Below are 19,769 nucleotides of genomic sequence, written 5' to 3' on the forward strand. Positions count from 1 at the left end.
GGACTTAGGGGTCTAACTGCCATTTTAGGCACCTAAATCCCAGCATCAGGCCCCACTGGGATTCACAAAGCCCCCACTCAGCTGCAACGAAACCTTGTAGGAGCCTAAAATCACTCATCACCTCTATTTTTGTAGTAAAATAGGCGCTTGTGTTTCTGCCTCTGTGCACACTCACGGCAGTCCCAGTCTAGCTGTCTGGACACCTAAGCCCCAGAGAGATACATGAATTGGGGAATGGAAGGCGTTCCTCCTCCTAACTCACCTACGGGGCCTAATCTGATGCATGCTCTGAGCACTTACTGGATCAGGCCCTGTAGGGGAACTTACCCAAAATAACAGGCCATAGGGAAGGAGAAGCTCCCTTATAACCTATAGCTCTGTGATTAGGGTACTCACCTGGGATGTGGGAGACCCCCAATGCAAATCCCCTTGCTGCCAGAGGGGGAGAAGGGATTCCAACAGGGGTCTAATATACTCCCTCAGTCTTCCCTGTTGAAGCTGATCCACAGCATATAAATAATAGAGCAGGGGGACTGGCTTCTGGACCTCCCACGTGGGTGCTCTAGCCACCCAACTACAGAGACAGTCTCATGATTCTCTCTGTCTCTGGCCCAATGGATCTTTATTGATTATCCCCAGTGGAACCTCTCCCACAGGAGAGCATGAGGGGACCCTGAATCAGAATATCCTACAGCCCAGAGAGTAGGGCACACCCTGAGAGATGGGAGATCCCATTTCAAATCCCTGCTCCCTGTCCGGCACAGAGTTGACTTGAACCAGGGGTCTCCCAAAGGCCAGGTAAGTGCTCTAACCATGGAGCTAAAAGTTATGAGGCAGGAGGGTTTCCTTCCCCCTCCCACACCCTGGGATTCTTGCAAAAAATGGCATAGGTGCCTAACACCCAGAGAGGGTTCACAGCTGAGAATCCCAAGAAGAGGGAGGCACCTACACTGCTACCCAGACTCAGTTGCTGTCGTCGCCGAACTGCCTGAGACGGACGGGGCTTAGCACACCCCCACACCTTGGAATTTCCCACCGGCAGGCATAAGCAGGGAGTCGCCTAGTGTGCTGGATTTTGTGAATCCCATCCCAAGGCACATCTCTCTCCCCATTTATGGTATAGGGAGGCTGGCACCTGACTTGGGCTTTGTGAATCACACTGATTTTCTAGGTGCCTACGCATTAGGTGTCACGATGCTGAGCGTCACCTTATCTAAGCTTCTTTGTGAATCCAGCCCTAAGTTTCCTACCAGAAAAGAGGATATCACCTCTCTTCTGATCTTTTCTTTCTCTAGAGTCCCTGCCCTATCAACTGAGCTTTCTGATATCAAAGGCAGAGAAAGAGGGTAAGTTTTCATGATGATATTTTCCTACAACAATTATTTTTTATTAAAATCTCAGTATTAATTTTTAGAAGAAGTCTCTGAATTCAAACAAGAGAGTTTTTCACCAATATACAGTCCTGGATTCGAAGCCTAGAAGGGATCATTAGATCATCTAGTCCAACCTCCTGCAGAACTCAGGCCAGAGTTTCACATTGGGTTTGGCAATCCCATATATTTATACTGAAATATAAAATAAGCGAGGGCAGATTCTCTCCCCTTTATGTTGCTCTAGTGTTGCAAAGGGCAGTATTGCCAACATTCAGAAATCAGAGTCAAGCCCTTGAAAATCACGAAACTGGCTTGAAAATCATGAGATATTCTAATAAATAGGATATTGTGGATTATTTTTGTTGGCTTTCTGATTTGGAGCCTTGTATTGATCTCAAGGGCCAAAATAGTTAAATTCTTTCATTGTCCAGTATTAAAACAGTGATAAGGGGGGAGGGATAGCTCAGTAGTTTGAGCATTGGCCTGCTAAGCCCAGGGTTGTGAGTTCAATCCTTGCAGGAGCCACTTAGGGATATGGGGCAAAATCAGTACTTGGTCCTGCTAGTGAAGGCAGGGGGCTGGACTCAATGACCTTTCAAGGTCCCTTCCAGTTCTAGGAGATAGGATATTTATGGGGCGCGGGGGTCCTGCAGAGGAATTGGTTTTACTCAGTTCTTTGGCAAACACCCAAAATAATTAATTCTAAAGTTGAAAGTTTACTGCTCAAACACAAGAAAGAAAAGAGATTAAACAAACATTTATATTGAAACTGGAATTGAGGGATTATGCAAAACAGTCACTGAAACCAATCAAAACCTCTAAAGTCTCTTTCCTTTTCATGGCAAAATATCAGTCTCTGATTTGCAAAATAATCTTTCTTTGATGAAAAGGAAAGGCTTAATTTTGCTTTCAGTCTGTTGTGTGTAGGGTAGTCACTTCTGTTTTTAACAGACAGACACAAGGTGGAGGAGAAACAGGATAGGAAAAAGGTGGGGAAATACAGGTTTTGCTGCTGTTGCTGGAACTGTGAATGGCTGGTCAATTACAAATGGATGGTTTGGCTGGCAGGTCGACCATGGCAGCTATTGCTTGGACATGTGGTCAGGGACATCATCTGGTTGATTCTTTTCTCCTTGGATAGGGGAGGAATATGGTCATCCCATTTCACTGTGTTGATGCCGTGCAGCTGATTTCAAGATCTGATGAAAAGCTGAGAGTGAGAGAGAGGATAGGAGCAGGGAAGGGGGGCAGAAAGTAACACAGCAGGAAGAGAGACAGTACAGGAACTGACATACCTCTGTGATACTGGTAATTAAGTGTCCTCACTGATGGGCTGAGGACTGGATGTCATGACGACTTTTCAGGACTCACAGGTGAAAACAAGGCTCCTTAAATAAAAGCAAGGCTTAATGGCCTCCCTCTAGGGAAAAAAGTCTTTTGGTCTGATCTGGTCCTTCTGTCTTGGGGTTGAGCGAAATGAGATGAGCTGGGATGCTAGGTGGGATGGGAGATGAGATTTTTTTTCCCAAAGTCTGTTTTTAAGAATTCCAGAAAGAGGAAAAGTGGCTGGCATATTTCATCCATCATCACTTTGGCCAATAAGGCCTAATACCCATCACACAAATTTTGGTCCATTAATTTCTGGTTCCACATCTTTTGTTTTTACCAGGCACGATTTTAACAGTCTTTGAACTATATCAGCAGGGTCTTTTTGTTTGGACTAATCCAGTCTCTATCTGGTTTTCTTGCATTTGTTCATAATACCCTTTCCTGAAAATAACTTGACCTACTTTCTATGGTTAATTCTGAAGCAGGCAAAAATTATTGTGACATCTTATGAACGTGCATATACTATTTACAATTGAACATAGAATAAATGTTTAGGTTCAATAATCACAACAGCCTTTAGGATGCATTCAGGTCACATTTTGCTGCTTCTCTCTGCAATTATACTGACTAGAAAATTGTTCTTTTTTTATTTTTTAAATGAAAGACAAGCTTCGCTGCCCAAAAGCATCATTGACACAGAGTTCAACTTGATCATCAGTGCCTCGTACTCTTCCAGAACATGCAATGAACCCAAACTTCAACCTCTGAAAACTGGGAAATAAAGAGTTAAGGAAGTGTCTCCCACTAGCTCCTATGCTCTAGTTTCCCTTCCACTCTGGTGCAGGTTTCCTAACCTTTTTCTCTGAGGCCAACTTGTGCAGCTGAAATAGGCACTGCAGCCCATCACCCCTGACCCTTGCTGTCTCCCCGGGCTTCACACCCATCCCTCATTGCCCCCAGGCTGCCTGCCCCCAGTGCCTGAAGCTCCCTGCCGCAGCCAGGGGTGAGGCCTATTGCCAACTGCCACTCCACAAATGTATGCAGTATCCTCCCAAAAGATCAACCCTGGTGGACCACTGGGACTGTGTCATGACCCACCTTTGGGCTGTGGCCCACAGTTTAGGAACCCCTGCTCTAGAGAGCCGCAGACTGGCAGGGGAAGGTCTTTTACTGGGTAGGTGGAGAAAGGACCCTGATTGCAACCTCCACTTCCCAGCCATTGACCAGAACTCTGACTACTGCCTTCCTCCATAGAGATCCCATATCCGCTTCCCTCTGCAACAAATCCTTCAAGGAAAACCCCCCAATCAACATTGTAAAATAATACCCCAGGCACATATAGAACCCCAAACACGCAGTGACTATCTGCTCTCTGTTCTGGGGAAGGAGGAAATGCTCTGAGGCCTGGAGCCCCTTTCTGGTGTGTTTGAGAATCTCCAGGAGTCTTACTAGCCCCTCTGGAATCAATGGGGGAATCAGGAGGCAGGCCTGACCCCTTCGCCTGGTCCTCACCAGACTAGCTACCACATTGTTAAGTGTGACTAGTGCAAACACAATGTAGTACCTTTCAAATGCATTAGCTGGTGGGTCAACTGTAGAATGATGTGTTTTCAATGAGGACCTATTTTCCTAGTCTGGACATGCCCAGAGTTCAAGGAGCATTGTCTCTCCCTGTGGAGTAGGATGTGCTTCCTGTAGTACTGGGAACTGTACATTTAAGGGAAGTTGGAGCACAGAGAGAGGAAGTGCCTGAGGTCATACAGCAAGTCAATGGCAGAGCGAGGAATAGAACCCAGGAGTCCTGGCTTCTAACCAAGCTGCTGAAACTTCTAGACCATGTTCCCTCCCCAAAATTACTATAATGCACAAGCTTTGGATGACCTTTACACATCCCCTTGTTAGCCAAATGGGCTCGTTTCCCCCTGGAGCTGCCCAATTACCCCAAGGAGGCACGGGAGTCGAGAAGATGGCTTCAAGTTCTTTATTGATCAGTCAGCTGAGCGGGTGTCCCCCTCGACTCATGCCAGAGGGAGGAACACACCTTACAAGCACAACTGGGCTTCTTTTATACAGAGAGACAAACAACTTAGCGTGTCTAAATTCTGCTAACCTATGCATTGTTTAAACTCAGTTCTAGTAGTAATCAGGATACATCTGTTTAGCTTCCCGTCCTTCACATTCCTTTCCCAGGGTCCGTCCAACCCCCTCCCCTTTTCCATATATCTTCTATACATCCCGTATACGTGCAGCTTCATGCATGGGAAACGACAGTGAGAACTGAGATAAGCATGTTTACTGGGATAACAAGCAGAAGCCGAGATAAACATGTTTTTCGGTTCTTGGGCCTAACAAGATTCCCCCCTAAAAAGCATTTTGAGAGCCTTATGGCCCCCAATCCTCAGCCTTCACCGGCTGGTATAGTGCCATCATTTGTTGGTGTATAATTTGATTAGCCATTCGTCAGACTAATGCAACTACACAGGGAGCAAAGCAAGCTAGGGTTAATAGGGTTGTAATAAAGAGTACAAAGAGAAGAAGGCCTTCTCGGAGCCATCCCAGTTGCGGTAACCAGGACGTGAACCAGTCCATATTCCACCCACCCCATGTTTGGACCGGGACATGGGCTAGCTTCCTCATTTCTTTTGTTAGCTGTTTTACCGCCTTTCCATTATCATCTATTTGTAAACAGCAATTAGATTCGTTTAATTTTGCACAGATTCCCCCTTCCTCTGCCAGCAAATAATCAAGAACTAGATGGTGCTGGTAAAGCACATTTCTCATCTGAGTGGACTGATCGGCCAAAAGATCAAGAGCTGCAGCCGTCTGATTAGTTATTATTTCTAAAATGGCTTGCAGCCTAATTATCCGATTCAAGTTGTAAATGGGCTCCCTTGCCCCCGAGATCCACTCATTAGGATTCCATGTAGCTGGACCATAATGTTTTATAATTCTCTCAGGGGGCCACTCCTGAGCCCCCCATGTTTGGGAGCTTCCGGCGGTCAGGGTGGAATCCACGAACCGCCTTTCTCTAATTAAACCTTAATTCCCAATTTATTTCCCTGCATCTGGGGTAATAGAAAGAACAAGGGTCTTATATATCCAACATAACATATCCCAGACCAATTTGGAGGCAATCTTCAGTAGGCATAGGACCCGCAGATCCAATAATGGCCCTTTAGAGCCCAGGTTCCATTAGCAAAGGGGCCATCCCAGGTTTCCTCATTCTCATCGTCCTCTAGATGGTCAAAATATAAAGGATTACCTGGCCCTAAAGGTCCCCCCACCATTCCATCAGCTGAACTGCAATAATCACATCTCCACGCCCCAGCTCCTGCTTTCCAGACACAATCGCAGCCCCATTTTGGCTGATTGGTGCTAGACCAGAATTGTTTAAAACCCCATACTCGAGTTCCATTCTGATTTTGCCATGCCCATTTGAAACCACCGTACCACGTGGTCCTTGCTAGTGGTATTGTCTACCTGGCAACTCGTGAATAGGGCGTCAAAGAACCCATCCTGTCCTACTGCCCTGCAACCTTCGGCCGTAGGGTAGTATTGTTTGGAGCATTTCACCCAACTATTATTGGTGAGCCTCACATGGGTCTGGTTCCATTGCCCCTGATATTTAGAACAGTCATACAGATGACAATAAGGGTCCCAGCAATCAAACCCTGGGGATAGAGTCCAATCACACTTGCTTTCTCCCAAGTACACTCCCTCCCGCCTTGTCCAATTAAGGCAGAGAATACCCTTTCCAGAAGAATACAGTCGCCAGGGGCTACTATCCTCAGTCCAAACCCCCGTTCCATCGTGGACTATACTCAAATTGCTGAGCCACCATTTGGGCTGTACAGGCTGGGCTACCCAAGGCCATTCATTTAATTCCCCTGGGCCTCCGCATACCCAACAGTTACTGAGGTTAATGGATTTTGCTATTGTCTCCCCCAGCTGTAAAAACCTATTTTCCCAACCATAATAGTGGTGGAAGCACATAAACAAAGATATTAACAATAATTTCATTATCTTTTTCTAAACAGTCCCTTTAGTCCGTCCAAGTACTGATACTCCCAGGTGTAGTCTTCACCTGTGCCACCCCGGGCATCCGGAGCCGGGGGGGGCAGAGGGCTGATGTCCTCTTCTGCTGACTCAGTTTCCAGGTTAGGGTTCAGAAACCGCTTTACCCGCGTATGGTGTGTCCATTTGTCACTCCCAAGAACTTTGACTGCAGCTTGGCTGATGAGCGAGACAGTGTGCAGGCCGTCCCACCGTGGTGTAAGGGGGTCACGCTTCCACTTCTTAACGAGGACCTGATCACCGATCTGGAACAGGTACACGGGCTGGTCCAAGGGAAGGGCCTGAAAAGGCACCGCGTCGATGCAGCTGTAACAAAACAGATTGCAACCCAGAGACCTGTTTCCATAAGGAGTCCTTCCCCATTTCCCAGTTTACATCCTCCCGGAATCCCGGGATAATGGTGAAAGCTTAAGACCCTTATGTGGGGCCCTTCGAATGCGGGTAAGGGCGAGTGGTAACGCATCAAGCCACTTTAAACTAGACGCTGTGCATAGTTTAGTGAGGGTATCCTTGAGAGTTCTATTCATTCTTTCCACCTGTCCCGTGCTTTGCGGCCTCCAGGGTGTATGCAACTTCCATTGTATACCGAGTGCCTGGGACACCTGTTGCAAAACTTCAATACAGTCATGAGTGGGGCTGGTCTCATAGGAAACCCAAGGGTCAGGCAATAGGGTAGCTAGGTTGAGGGAGCTTACTGTCCTAAAGGTTAAGTTAGGGGCTAGCAAGGGCCCTACCTCATATCTGGTATGTCCACTGGGATTTAGATGCTTTTCCCCAGCGCCTGTCCCCAGTATTTGAGGCATCCCGTGGGGAACCACAACCTCAGTGTCCCCCCCCAGGGTAAACTTTTCAGCCTCCTGTACAAGGAGAGCGGTTGCTGCAACGGCCCATAAGCAGGCAGGCCACCCCTTGGCGACAGGGTCCAAGACCTTCGAATAGTATCCAATGGGTCGCCAGGTTGGTCCTGACCTTTGGCACAGGACTCCAGCTGCCACCCCTCCTCTTTCATGAACGTATAGGGTGAATGGCTTCCGGGAATCTGGGAGGGCTAGAGCGGGAGGCTGAACCAAGCCTTCTTTAAGCTCTCGAAATGCTTTTTCCATTTCCCTGGTCCATTTCCAGTGGAGCAGACCTTCTTTAGTTAAAGACTCATATAGTGGTCTGGCTTTTCCCCCATAGTCAGGGATCCAGAGTCGACAGAAGCCAGTCAATCCCAGAAAAGCCCTTAGTTCTCGGGGGTTCCGGGGTTGAGGGCTGTTAAGTATAACCTGGATTCTTTCTTTGCCCAAACTGCGACTCCCTTGGCAGAGGTGGTATCCAAGGAAGGTGACCTGCTGCTTAACCAACTGAGCTTTTTCCTTTGATACTTTATATCCCTGTACCCCAAGGTGATTGAGGAGCTCTATAGTTTGCTCCTTGCAGACTGTCTCTGTTCAGTACTCAAGAGCAGATCATCACAGTACTGAACTATGTTACATGAAGGGTGTTTAGCCAGGAATGGGGCGAGGTCCCTTTTTAACTGGCTGCCAAAAATCTCGGGTGCACAGGAAAGTCCTTGTGGGACAACAGTCCAAAGATATTGGGCCCTGTAATGGGTGTCCGGATCCTCCCATTCAAAGGCAAACAGTCTCTGCTATTAACTTGTTAATTTGTTTTAGTTCCTGGACCAACCGATACTGCCCATTAGGCTTAGGCACCCCCATTATTGGAGTATTGTATGGGGACGTGTCTTCCTTTAACCACCTGCACTGCAAAAACTTTTGAATCAGGGGTTTTAACCCGATCCGAGTGGTTAGCTTAAGGGGGTATTGTTGAATTCGGACTGGGCTGCTTCCCTCCTTAAGGGAAATATGCACTGGTGTAGCATTCCTGGCTCGGGCCACGCCTCCTTCCTCCGCCCAGACCTTGGGATTTACCCCCCCATCCCACGGCAGCTGGCTTCCATCACTTCCCTTACATTCCAGGGAGTGATCTCTAGCATTTATGAGAGCCATCTGGTAATTAGAGGCTTGTTGCTTAGGGATTCTGACTTCCATTGTCCCGTTATCGAATGAGATCTCCGCCTGTAATTTAGTGAGGATATCTCCTCCGAGCAGCGCTATGGGGCAGGAAGGACTGCAAACAAACTGATGGGAAATTTGATGGTCCCCTATTTTTACTAGGAGAGGCAAAGTTTTTTCCAAAGCTGTAGTTTGTCCCTCTATCCCCTGGACTATGGCACGTCCCCGAGCTCTATCTCGGGGAGCCTTATTAAGGGGGAGCAAACTAAGAGTGGCCCCAGTATCAATAAGGGCTTCAATTGGGCGGCCCTCCACTTTAATTTTTACTGTGGGATCCAGGCTGGCAGCTTTTGTTGTCAGGAGGGGCCGCTGGGTCCCCCAGCCCCCCTATGGGGAAGACTCCTCCCCTGAACGTCCTGTACTGTTGTAGAGGATGGGAAGGGACGGGGTTTTATCTTTACGTTCCTTTCCCATGGCCTGTCACCGGGGGCATTCATTCTTCCAGTGCCCCTCTTTCCTACAGATAGCGCACTGATTTCGACCCAGGCAGGGGCCCCGCCCCTACCCCGGTGGCCCTGGCCGTCCCTTAACTTTGTCCCCCCTTTCTTCATATCCTTTCCTTTGGGCCATGGCTAAAACACGGGCCCCTTTCTTCCGAGAACGGGGGATTCTGTTGCTTCCAATTATATAGATCACTAGTGGTAAAGGGAACATATACCATAGTGAGATTACCCTCAGGGGCTACAGTTTCCTGCAGTGGATACAAATAATTCTGTTGCAGGGGCCCTTGGAGTACCGGGCCACCCTTGCTCCTGGTGTGGTTAGACACCGGGGAGCTCAGAGAGATCGGAGGGGGCTCCCGTTTGGAAAAGTCCTGGTCGCTTGGCTCACCCCTTTCAGTTGAGCCATTATCCTCAGAGGAGGGGGTGGGGATTTCAATTGAGGATACCGGAGCCAGGAGGCCGGGATACAAAGGGGGAGGGGGCATAGGATCAGGGGCAGAGGGAATCACAGCCCGCAGACAAGATTTCTTAACAGGGAAACAGGGTTTCCTAACAGGGGCACGGGCCATTAAGGTTTTAATAGTTTGTGATCTACATTTTTGCAACCATGGGGGATGATTGGCCACAAGGTCCTGCCAAATATCTATATAGGGATATTGGTCCCAATGCCCATCCCAGGTCACAATGCTATGTACTGCTTGTACAACCCCTGGTTTGAGCATCCCTCCCTCGGGCCATTCCACCCCGAATGTCATCCATTCAAGAGTACAGAATTTTACAAGCTTGTCTTTACATAATACAATTCCATAATTAGCCTGGCGTCTAAACGCCTTCCAGTTATCCAGCATACATCCCAGGGGTGTCCAGGAGAAGGTGCTTTGTCCGGACCCCATTATGCTTTACCCAGAGTTTTCCGAGACAGAGATATCAAGAGGGGGAAGAGGTATAGATCTAGTTCTAACTCAGATATCCGCTGGGTCACAAGGTTCGGCTGACCCCCCTTGCAATCAAGATATCCTGGTCATCGGGTTTCCCCTTGCAGGAGTCTTGGGGCGGCTGAAGTCAGCTTAAGCCTCAGACCTGTCAGCAGCACTCATTCATCTTTCACACAGATCCTTTAATCAGTTACAATCTCGGTTTCCAACACACTATTAAGAGGAGAAACAAGATTACCCCTCCCAGAAACAAGAGTAATCCCTGAGGTTGCTCCAAGTCCCAATAATTGTTAAAAACGGCTCATGGACTTGTGGAGTTAGTTACGTTACTCATTGGCCGTTATTTGCTTACCCTTTAACCAAAAACACAACAACAAGACATTTACAAAGCTACAATAATGTTAACATACCTTCCCGTATACAGGCTGCCTAGGGGATTTCCACTGTCCAACCCACACCTCGGGGGCGTTATTCCTCAAACCCAGGAGGTAAACGCACTTACCGCCCGAAGTGGCCGCGTCCGGCAGTCAGACTTCCCCTCCTTCTGAAGCCGTCTTGCTTCCGTGTCCTTCAGAGTTCTCTTCAGAGAGGACGCAGCCGCCCCGGCCGATTGTGACGATCCGAGGCCCGAGCAAAGCAACAGCTCGAGGTGGCCACTCCTCGGAATCGCCCTCGGCCGTCGGTCAGTGCCCTCTACAGGGAGAGAAGTCCCGGCGGAGTCGCCATTTGTTAGCCAAATGGGCTCGTTTCCCCCTGGAGCTGCCCAATTACCCCAAGGAGGCACGGGAGTCGAGAAGACGGCTTCAAGTTCTTTATTGATCAGTCAGCTGAGCGGGTGTCCCCCTCGACTCATGCCAGAGGGAGGAACACACCTTACAAGCACAACTGGGCTTCTTTTATACAGAGAGACAAACAACTTAGCGTGTCTAAATTCTGCTAACCTATGCATTGTTTAAACTCAGTTCTAGTAGTAATCAGGATACATCTGTTTAGCTTCCCGTCCTTCACATTCCTTTCCCAGGGTCCGTCCAACCCCCTCCCCTTTTCCATATATCTTCTATACATCCTGTATATGTGCAGCTTCATACATGGGAAACAACAGTGAGAACTGAGATAAGCATGTTTACTGGGATAACAAGAAGAAGCCGAGATAAACATGTTTTTCGGTTCTTGGGCCTAACACCCTGGTGGGGACATTTAGCGCCACCAGGAAGCCTAATTACCATTGCGCCAGAGAGCCAGGTGTCTCTCCAGGAGTGTTGCTCACTCCTTTCTCCTGGTCTGAGTGGATGGAGTAGTTCTCACCTCACGTGCCTTCCTCTCGGCCTGGGGACTTTCTACCAGAGATACAGGGGGAATAGGGCAGTGTGGAAATGTGTGAAAAGCTGAAGTTGGTGTCCCTTTACTTCCTCTGCCTAGTGTCTGCCACCGCCCCTGCTCTGTTCTGCTGCTGAGTGTGGAGCACCCCCAGGGGAAGCAGGGAGAAGGATCAGGGGAGAAGGCAGAGATCCTTCTGTCACAGGATTGGTACTATGGCCCTAGCTTTCGAACAGTCTCTGGGAGGAACCCTTTAAGTGTGCCAGTCCCCTTAAGGGTCCCACTATTCCTCTAAGGTAAACCACACAGCTTCACTGCCTTGAGGCTGCACTGCCTTGCACTCCTGCTTCACACAGTGAGCTCTGTTCACTAAGATACACCTGGAGGGAGACTTGTACAATCCTAAGGAGCAATGCACCTCTGCAAGCATCTGCAGTGATCCTCAGTCAGCATTGCCAAACAGGTTTATTAGTCAACTGGACCACAGCACAGGAAACTTTTGGTTAGTGTAGAGAAATGAAGATTACAGCTGTGACGGGTTCAGTCAGAGAGATCCCCTTGGGACTGTCACCTGATGTGCTTAAATTACCTCTAAGCTCATTTTCCCTGCCAGCTTGGGACTCCAGAACCCTGTTTTGTTGAGCCAGACACGCTAGCCTGCTGCAACACAGACCCAGGGTCTGGTCCATGCCCCCATAGCTACAGACTTAACTGAAAACAGCTCAGCAGGTTACTTATCTCCAGCACCCAGACACCCAGTTCCCAATGGGATCCAAACCCAAAATAAATCCGTTTTACTCTGTATAAAGCTTATACAGGCTAAACTCCTAAATTGTCCGTCCTCTATAACACTGATAGAGAGAGATGCACAGCTGTTTGCTCCCCCAGGTATTAATCACTTACTCTGGGTTCACTAATAAACAAAAGTGATTTTATTAAGTATAAAAAGTAGGATTTAAGTGGTTTCAAGTAATAACAGACAGAACAAAATAAGTTACCAAGCAAAATAAAGCAAAAACATGCAAGTCTAAGCCTAATACATTAAGAAACTGATTACAGGTAATATCTAACCCTCAGAGATGTTCCAATAAGCTTCTTTCACAGACTAGACTCCTTCCTAGTCTGGGCCCAATCCTTTCCCCTGGTACAGTCCTTGTTAGTTCCAGCAGACATCTTAGGTGGAAAGCAGGGGTTCTCTCATGACTGGGAGCCCCCTTTGTTCTGTTCCACCCACTTTTTATAGCTTTGGCAAAGGTGGGAATCTTTTGTCTCTCTGGATCCCCACCCCTCCTTCTAAATGAAAAAGTACCAGATTTAAGATGGATTCCAGTATCGCGTGACATGGTCACATGTCCTGTGAGACCTCATTCTTCATTACCCAGGGGCTGGCCCACAGGTACACAGGAAGGCTTGCAGGTAAATAAACTCATTCACAACCAATTGTCCTAGTCAATGGGAGCCATCAAGATTCTAAGCCACTATTAATGGCCCACACTTTGCATAATTACAATAGGACCTCAGAGTTATACTTAAGGTCAGGCTTGACAAAGCCCTGGCTGGGATGATTTAGTTGGGAATTGGTCCTGCTTTGAGCAGGGGGTTGGACTAGATGACATCCTGAGGTCCCTTCCAACCCTGATATTCTATGATTCTATGATTCATATTTCTAGCTTCCAATACAAGAATGATACATACATACAAATAGGAGGAATATATTCAGTATGCTATAACCTTTGTTATGATACCGTACAAGAGACCTTTTTGCATAAAGCATATATTCCAGTTACATCATATTCACACTCATAAGCATGTTTCCATAAAATATATGGAGTGCAACATCACAACAGCATCGTCCATTCTGGGTAGTCAGAGCCCAGCCAAGCTCTGGTGAACCCCATTGTTCAAGCTCTGTCTCCCTATCCATTTGATTTCCTTTCTTAGACTCCCAAGTGTGCCACAGACTGCTTCCTGCAGCCAACACTTAACTTCCACCTCACACCCTTGCCCCAATCCTTTGTTCCTGAGCTAGGGACATGCGGCTCAGCCTCCCTACTGAGAGGTGGGGAAGTCCATCGCTCTCTGGGTTGTTGGTTGCTAGGTGTCCATGTCTGGGCAATTGGATTTGCTGTTGTCTTCTCAGGAGTTTCATTGATATGGGACCTCAGGCCCCAGAGAGCTAGGTGACACTTACACCTATAGCTTAGCCTCCCACAAGAGCAAACAGTCCCTTTTCACCCACTAAGTAACTATGCAGCAAATAGAGGAAACTGAGGCACATATGGGCATCATAAAAATATTACAAAAATTCCCACTTCGTCACACCCTCTCAACAGTACCTCCTAGATGCCTGGAGGTAACGACAGTGAATTTCCTAGTCAGCTACAGCCAACAGGCAGCTCCCCAAGACTGACTATCAGAGTGCCCCAGGCAGCACGAGGCAACTGGGGAGCATGAGAAATGGTCCTAGCTTCCCCCAGGGCTGAGCTCTGCCTGTAAGGGCCTGTCTTCACTGCAGTGTGAACCTGGGGGGTCAGCACCCAGGTTAGCCTGGGCTGGCTGTGAGGAGCCATGCTGCTGACCCTGACTTGAGTTACCGTGTTCTCACTGGTGCTGCTCTCCCCCATGTCAGCCGCTAGGAATTCTGGGAGCACATCCCATGGCTGATTGTGTCACCATAAGCTGAGCTATTGTGCAATTCTTTCCTAGTGAGTCGTAGGACCCAGTGTCTGTCTTTCACAGGGGAATTGTGGGAAAGCAATGGAGGACTATTTCCCCCATGTCTGATTGGCAGGGACCTTGGAGGTCTTTCACCTTCTTCTGCAGCATGTGGGTGCAGGTCTTGCCAGGATTATCTGGGGGTATCTCACTTAATCATTTCCTTGCACTGTGGGGGCCTCGGGCACTGGTGCACCTCGGTGCCTTCTGTTCTCTGCCTGTGGCACATCATAGTCCAATCTGCTGTGGGCTGTGGTACTTTGGGCTAGTGTTGGTTGTTGGGTTAGGTGTGTGGGTGCTGGGTGGGGTTGGTGGCTTGTGATATACAGAGGGTCAGACTAGATGACCTGGTAGTCCCTTCTGGCCTCAGACTCTCTGGCTCAGCGCTGGAGCGGTTTAGCCTGTGCCCTCGCTGCAAGGTGGGCAGGCACCAGCCCGAGTGAAAGTAGAACCCAGGCTGTAACTCAGCTCCCCGTCCAAGCCAGCTGGCCTGGGTGGAAAGCACCACTGAACTCAGGTGTGGGGTTTATGTATCTGGACAGGAAGCGCATTAGGGTCAGCAGCCGAGTAAGAGCCTGGGTTACCTCTGCAGTGAGAACAGACCTTAACACTCTCCTCCTCTCTCTCTCTCTCCTCTCTTGCAGTGCAGGCCACTCTGGATCCAGACCTGGCAAATCCCTGTTCTGTCGTGTCCACAGATGAGAGTGTGATACACGAATACCAACACACAGAATTTCTGGAGAAACAGAACAGGTTTTACCCTGCTCCCTGTGTGCTGGGCTCTAAGGGCTTCACCTCAGGGAGATGTTACTGGGAAGTGGAGGTGGGGAACAAAAATCAGTGGGTATTGGGCATTGCCAAACTGCCTGTGATAGATCAGGGAGTGATAAGTCCTATGCCAGGGGAGGGGGTCTGGGCTTTGGAGCATACAACGAATAAGTACTGGGCCCTCACCTCCCCTAAGTCTCCTCTGGACCTACTTTCTGGCCCCAGTAAAATTGGGGTTTATCTAGATTATGAAGGGGAGAAAGTTACATTTTATGAGGTTACATTTTCTGGAAGAGAGCCAATCTTTACTTTCACAGCCTCTTTCACTGGGAAAATCATCCCCTTCTTTGGGAGGCGGCATGTAGAATTTCAGAGTAGAAACAGACTTGATCCCTGGTATGCATACCATTAAGACCATGACAAGGAATGGGTATCCCTCAATATGAGATACCTTAAGTACAGCAAAGACATGGAAAATATATAAATTATAGCTATCACACATTGCCATTACAGTCTTGCCAGCCCCAAACATTCAAAAATGATGTGTCAGGCCCCCTAAAATCATGAGATTGGTTTTAAAATCTTTTTTTAATATTGAGTTATTTTTCTTTGCCTTCTGGTTTCCGAGCTTACAGGGTGTTCTTGTTTCCAGTGTTCAAGCATTTCTACTACGGCTGTCAATTAATCGTAGTTAAGGCATGCGATTAACTCAAAACAAATTAACACTTTTTTTTTTAAAGGAGCATCAATTGCACATCTCTGGAGATGGGACTCGGCCGTGGCCAGGCAGGGAGGGAGTCACCAGCTGGGTGAGGGGGGCCACTGTCTAGGGCGCTATGCTCAGGGCAGCACTGCTGCAAGCCTCTGGGGTAGGGTTGCCCCTCCTCCCGCCACCCTGCTCCACTGCTGCTCACATCTCCTCTCCACTCCTCATAGAGCTGCTCTTGGATAAGCTGCTCCGGACCAGGAGCCTGTCTCCTGTCTGCTGCGCAGAGCTGGGGAGCTGATGTTAGGGTGTCCTCCTCCCCCCACCCGTATACCCAGTCGCCCCTGAGCTAGGTCGGGGAACAGGGGCAGCCTGTCTGCTGCTGGCTCAGGAGTGAGTGCTGCCCATAGCAGCTGCTGCTATCTGAACAAGTGTTCAGGCTCCTGAGTACCCTGCTTAAAGAGACAGAGTGATGACACACTCAGGCATGCACACACTCCCCCCAACACACAAACTCTCTCACACACAATCCCCCAATACACACATTTTGTGCACACATACTCTGTCATGCATACACACTCCCCCAACACACACACACTCTCATGCACAATCTCTCTCACATACTCCCCCCAACACACCCACTTGTATTATTATTGTTGTTTTTGTTGTTGTTACTTCTTGGTACTTCCTGTTGAAATGTGTAAGGCACATATATTCTATGTAATTTTATTCTTTCAAAGTTCATTAAGGATTACAGTGCTGTTATTTCAGTTTTTTGACTGATCTATGCATTTCATACATTTCTCTATTATGATTAAATTTAATTAATTGAGAAGTGAGTTCTAAAATGCCTAACCTGTCCTGCCCTGGCGGCAGTAATTATCTTTACTTTTATTACCACACTGTGCTTTGTCACTCATTATTTAAATTGGTACAATCAAATAATAGCATCCTTCTAGAATGTAAATTTAGCTTGTACTCACCTTAGCAGTGCCAGTCTAAAAAAAGTTATCTAAACAAACACAACTTTAGACACCGTGCGGATGAAGGTCGCTTATTTTCAAATGGTATTTTTAGTTATATCTGTAAAATAACTTAAAATTCCTACAAAAATAAATGTGGTTCCAAGTCTGATACTAATAGTAATGATGGAGTCAAATATTAGTGAGTCACGTACATGATTGTGATCTGCAAACATAAATGCCAAAATAATTTTTAAAAAAATTCTTGTTCTTAATAAAAGAAAAATATCTTAATCATGTATGTTAAAATTAAGTAAATCCATTTTTAGTGGAGTGAAAAACAATTGACTAAAATAGAGTAGATAATGGCAGTAACACAGTGTGTCTGTTAGAGAAAGTAAGCAGATTTTAAGCAGATTTTCTTTGTCTCTACTAAAGATAGTGTACAAAATATCAAACGTGTGTTTCTGAGATCTGTGTTAAGGCTCCAGAACCAGTACCTCAAGGTTTAGGATTGGGAATATCTTGCTGTATTATCTCCTGATTGTTCTAAATGTACATATAAACTTAAATGTGGCTTTAATTGGAGTTTGTATATTTATTTTCCTTCTTTCTATAGGAATTGTGTACAATGCTTCTGTCAGCTAATTTCTGTTATCTGCAAAAAATTAAAAAATAAAAACCCTAGAGTTTTCAGGTGCCTAAATATCCCCTAAATCACAGTTCAAGTTGCCTCCCGCCCCTCAAAATCAGAAATGGCACCCCTGGTGAGCCAGGAGTGGCCAGAGGGCTGCAGGATGGCCGTGGGGTCCAGCAAGATGCAGCCCCCATGCGCCGCACAGAGCCCGCCGAGAGCCATCAGGCAGAGGGCCAAGCACCACAAGCTGCAGCAACAGTGTAGAAGTACGGGTGGCAGTACACCATATACAATGCCACCCTTACTTCTGTGCTGCTGCTGGCGGTGGTATTGCCTTCAGAGCTGGGTGCCTGGCCAGTGCTTAATATGTGCTGGGGCTGAGCTCTGGCATCTCTTTCAATACAAATTAAGCACTGGGAGGAGGCAGGAGAACCCAGAGGTGATGGGGGTTGGGGAGCCCATGGGAGCAATGAGGGGGTGGGGCACCCACAGGGGCCGGGGCACCCAAATACAAGTTCACCCAGGGCGCCATTTTCCCTTAAAGCATAGGCCAAATCCAAAACTGAAAACCAAAGCCACCCCCACCCCCCAATGGAGGCCATCACCTCCTGATACTTAGCCACTAGAGGGGCCATTGGGGGTGTCAGCCAATTAAGAAGGCGAAAAATCTACTAGCCTCCAGGTCTTGCCATCACTTTTCAGGACTGGCCAGAGAGCAGCATTATTGGGGCTTGGCTGTTCCACTAAAATTCCTAGGCTTAAAAGCCCATCAATTATATTTTTCTAGGATAGCTTTTGCCTTTCTTGGATACCTGTATTGCTTTGGGGGTGGGGGATCAGGGCCTGTAACTAAGATTTTTTTCCTTAATTTTACCACATTTTATTTTATTTAAGGCCCACACCTTCCAGTGTTCTTTTGAAATTGCCAGATTTTCTGGAGTCCATGTGGACCACTTTCTCTCTTTATATGCCTTAAGGGCAGCTATCTGGTAGCTTGATGACATCCTTACTGGTTCCCGGGATGTGCCAAGAGGCTTTTCCCACAAAACCTTGTTAGCAAAATAAACTAGCACTCTTAATTTTCTTCAGACATTAATTCCCAAGAACCCTTCTCCTCCCAGATTCATTAAGCCAGATTGCCCATTTCTCCTTCTTTTTTTCAAACACCAAATGCAGAATGTTTTTGCAAAAGGGAGCAACATTTTGTGCCTCACTGAACCCCTGTAAGGTTTTAAATCCTGCCAGAGGGCCAAACAGGTTCTTATCAAGGAGTAAGTGGCACCTGTTTTTAATAACAAATTCTGTCCAAACACCCCTCCTTCAAATTCACATAAATCAAGAACCTCACTCACCCATTGGTGTCCAAATGTGCAACTGTTGGGGGAGCTGGGGGCGCCCGGCCTCCCTACAGGGAGGCAACTGGCAGCGGTAGCAGTGCACTCGGGGTTTTCCCTGCATGCTCAGCCAGACTTAACAAAAATTCCAGGGTGGACAAGCCTTAAAAGCTGTCTTCAAATCTTTGACTCAATCCTTTTTCTTTTTTGCTCTTTTTTTCCCCCCCAATTTTAACGGGGGGCAATTGGCTTTAAACAAAGTTGCTTTATGCAGACCCAAACTTTTTAATTTTGGGGCCCAATTCTTCTTTTGTTAATTTACTGCTTTTTAAAAAACTGCTTCCAAGCACTAAGTATCAGAGTAACAGCCGTGTTAGTCTGTATCCGCAAAAAGAAGAACAGGAGTACTTGTGGCACCTTAGAGACTAACAAATTTATTAGAGCATAAGCTTTCGTGGACTACAGCCCACTATGCATCCGAAGAAGTGGGCTGTAGTCCACGAAAGCTTATGCTCTAATAAATTTGTTAGTCTCTAAGGTGCCACAAGCACTAAGTAGTTATTGCCTGGCAACCATATTTTGAAAGACAGTAAATTTTTGGGGGGAGGGGGAGAAGAAGCAGAGAGAAAGGGGAAGGGAGAGAAGTGGAGGGAAGGAGGGAGGGAGAAGAAATGGAGAAAGGAAAAACGGAGAGAAGGGGGGAAGAAGAAGGAGAGAGAGAAAAAAGCGGAGAGGGAGACCGAGAACAAGGGGAGGGGGAGGAAGGAAGAAAAAGAAGAACGGCTTAGGGAGAAAGGAAAAACCTAAGCCAAGAAAAGTACAGACAGCAACAACAAATCTAGAGGTAGGGCTCCACACACCAAAGCATCTAGGAACCCCTAGCCCCTATCTTGGCTCCGAGAGGAGAGTGGGAGTTGCTGCCACATCCGCTGGAGTAAGACCAGGGGTGCCAGCTATCCATGCCAGCCATCCCAAGGCTGTGGTCCGGATTAACAGGACAATCAATTCTCTTGCGGCTCTAGCCTGGTCAGCAGTACCAGGTTTACAGTGGCTCCACTTGCGCTGTGCCCAGAGCAGCTGGCTCCTCTCCACCCCTCCAGCTCCTCCCCCCACCCA

At 47.6% G+C, this 19,769-nt stretch overlaps 1 protein-coding gene and 1 long non-coding RNA gene across 3 annotated transcripts in view; one reads left to right on the forward strand and one right to left on the reverse strand.

Annotated features, from left to right (window-relative positions):
* Nucleotides 1–17,265, forward strand: part of LOC128848287 (zinc finger protein RFP-like) — a 41,918-nt gene extending 24,653 nt beyond the window's left edge. Inside the window, exons 6-7 of one of the 2 annotated variants that reach the window (XM_054048197.1) lie at nucleotides 1,296–1,346; nucleotides 14,891–17,265. In XM_054048197.1, coding sequence (XP_053904172.1) covers nucleotides 1,296–1,346; nucleotides 14,891–15,426 — 587 coding nt within the window. In that variant the 3' untranslated portion in view covers nucleotides 15,427–17,265. The remainder of the gene's footprint in view (nucleotides 1–1,295; nucleotides 1,347–14,890) is intronic. The other variant, XM_054048198.1, reaches the window with a different exon arrangement.
* Nucleotides 4,669–19,003, reverse strand: LOC128848384 (uncharacterized). Its single transcript, XR_008447024.1, has 2 exons — nucleotides 18,672–19,003; nucleotides 4,669–7,082 (listed from the first exon to the last, which is right to left on the reverse strand). It is a non-coding gene; the product is annotated as an uncharacterized LOC128848384 (long non-coding RNA).
* Between the last annotated feature and the right edge of the window lie 766 nt (nucleotides 19,004–19,769).

The sequence above is a fragment of the Malaclemys terrapin genome, chromosome 13 (assembly GCF_027887155.1).
Source record: "Malaclemys terrapin pileata isolate rMalTer1 chromosome 13, rMalTer1.hap1, whole genome shotgun sequence".
Classification (NCBI taxonomy): Eukaryota; Metazoa; Chordata; order Testudines; family Emydidae; genus Malaclemys; species Malaclemys terrapin.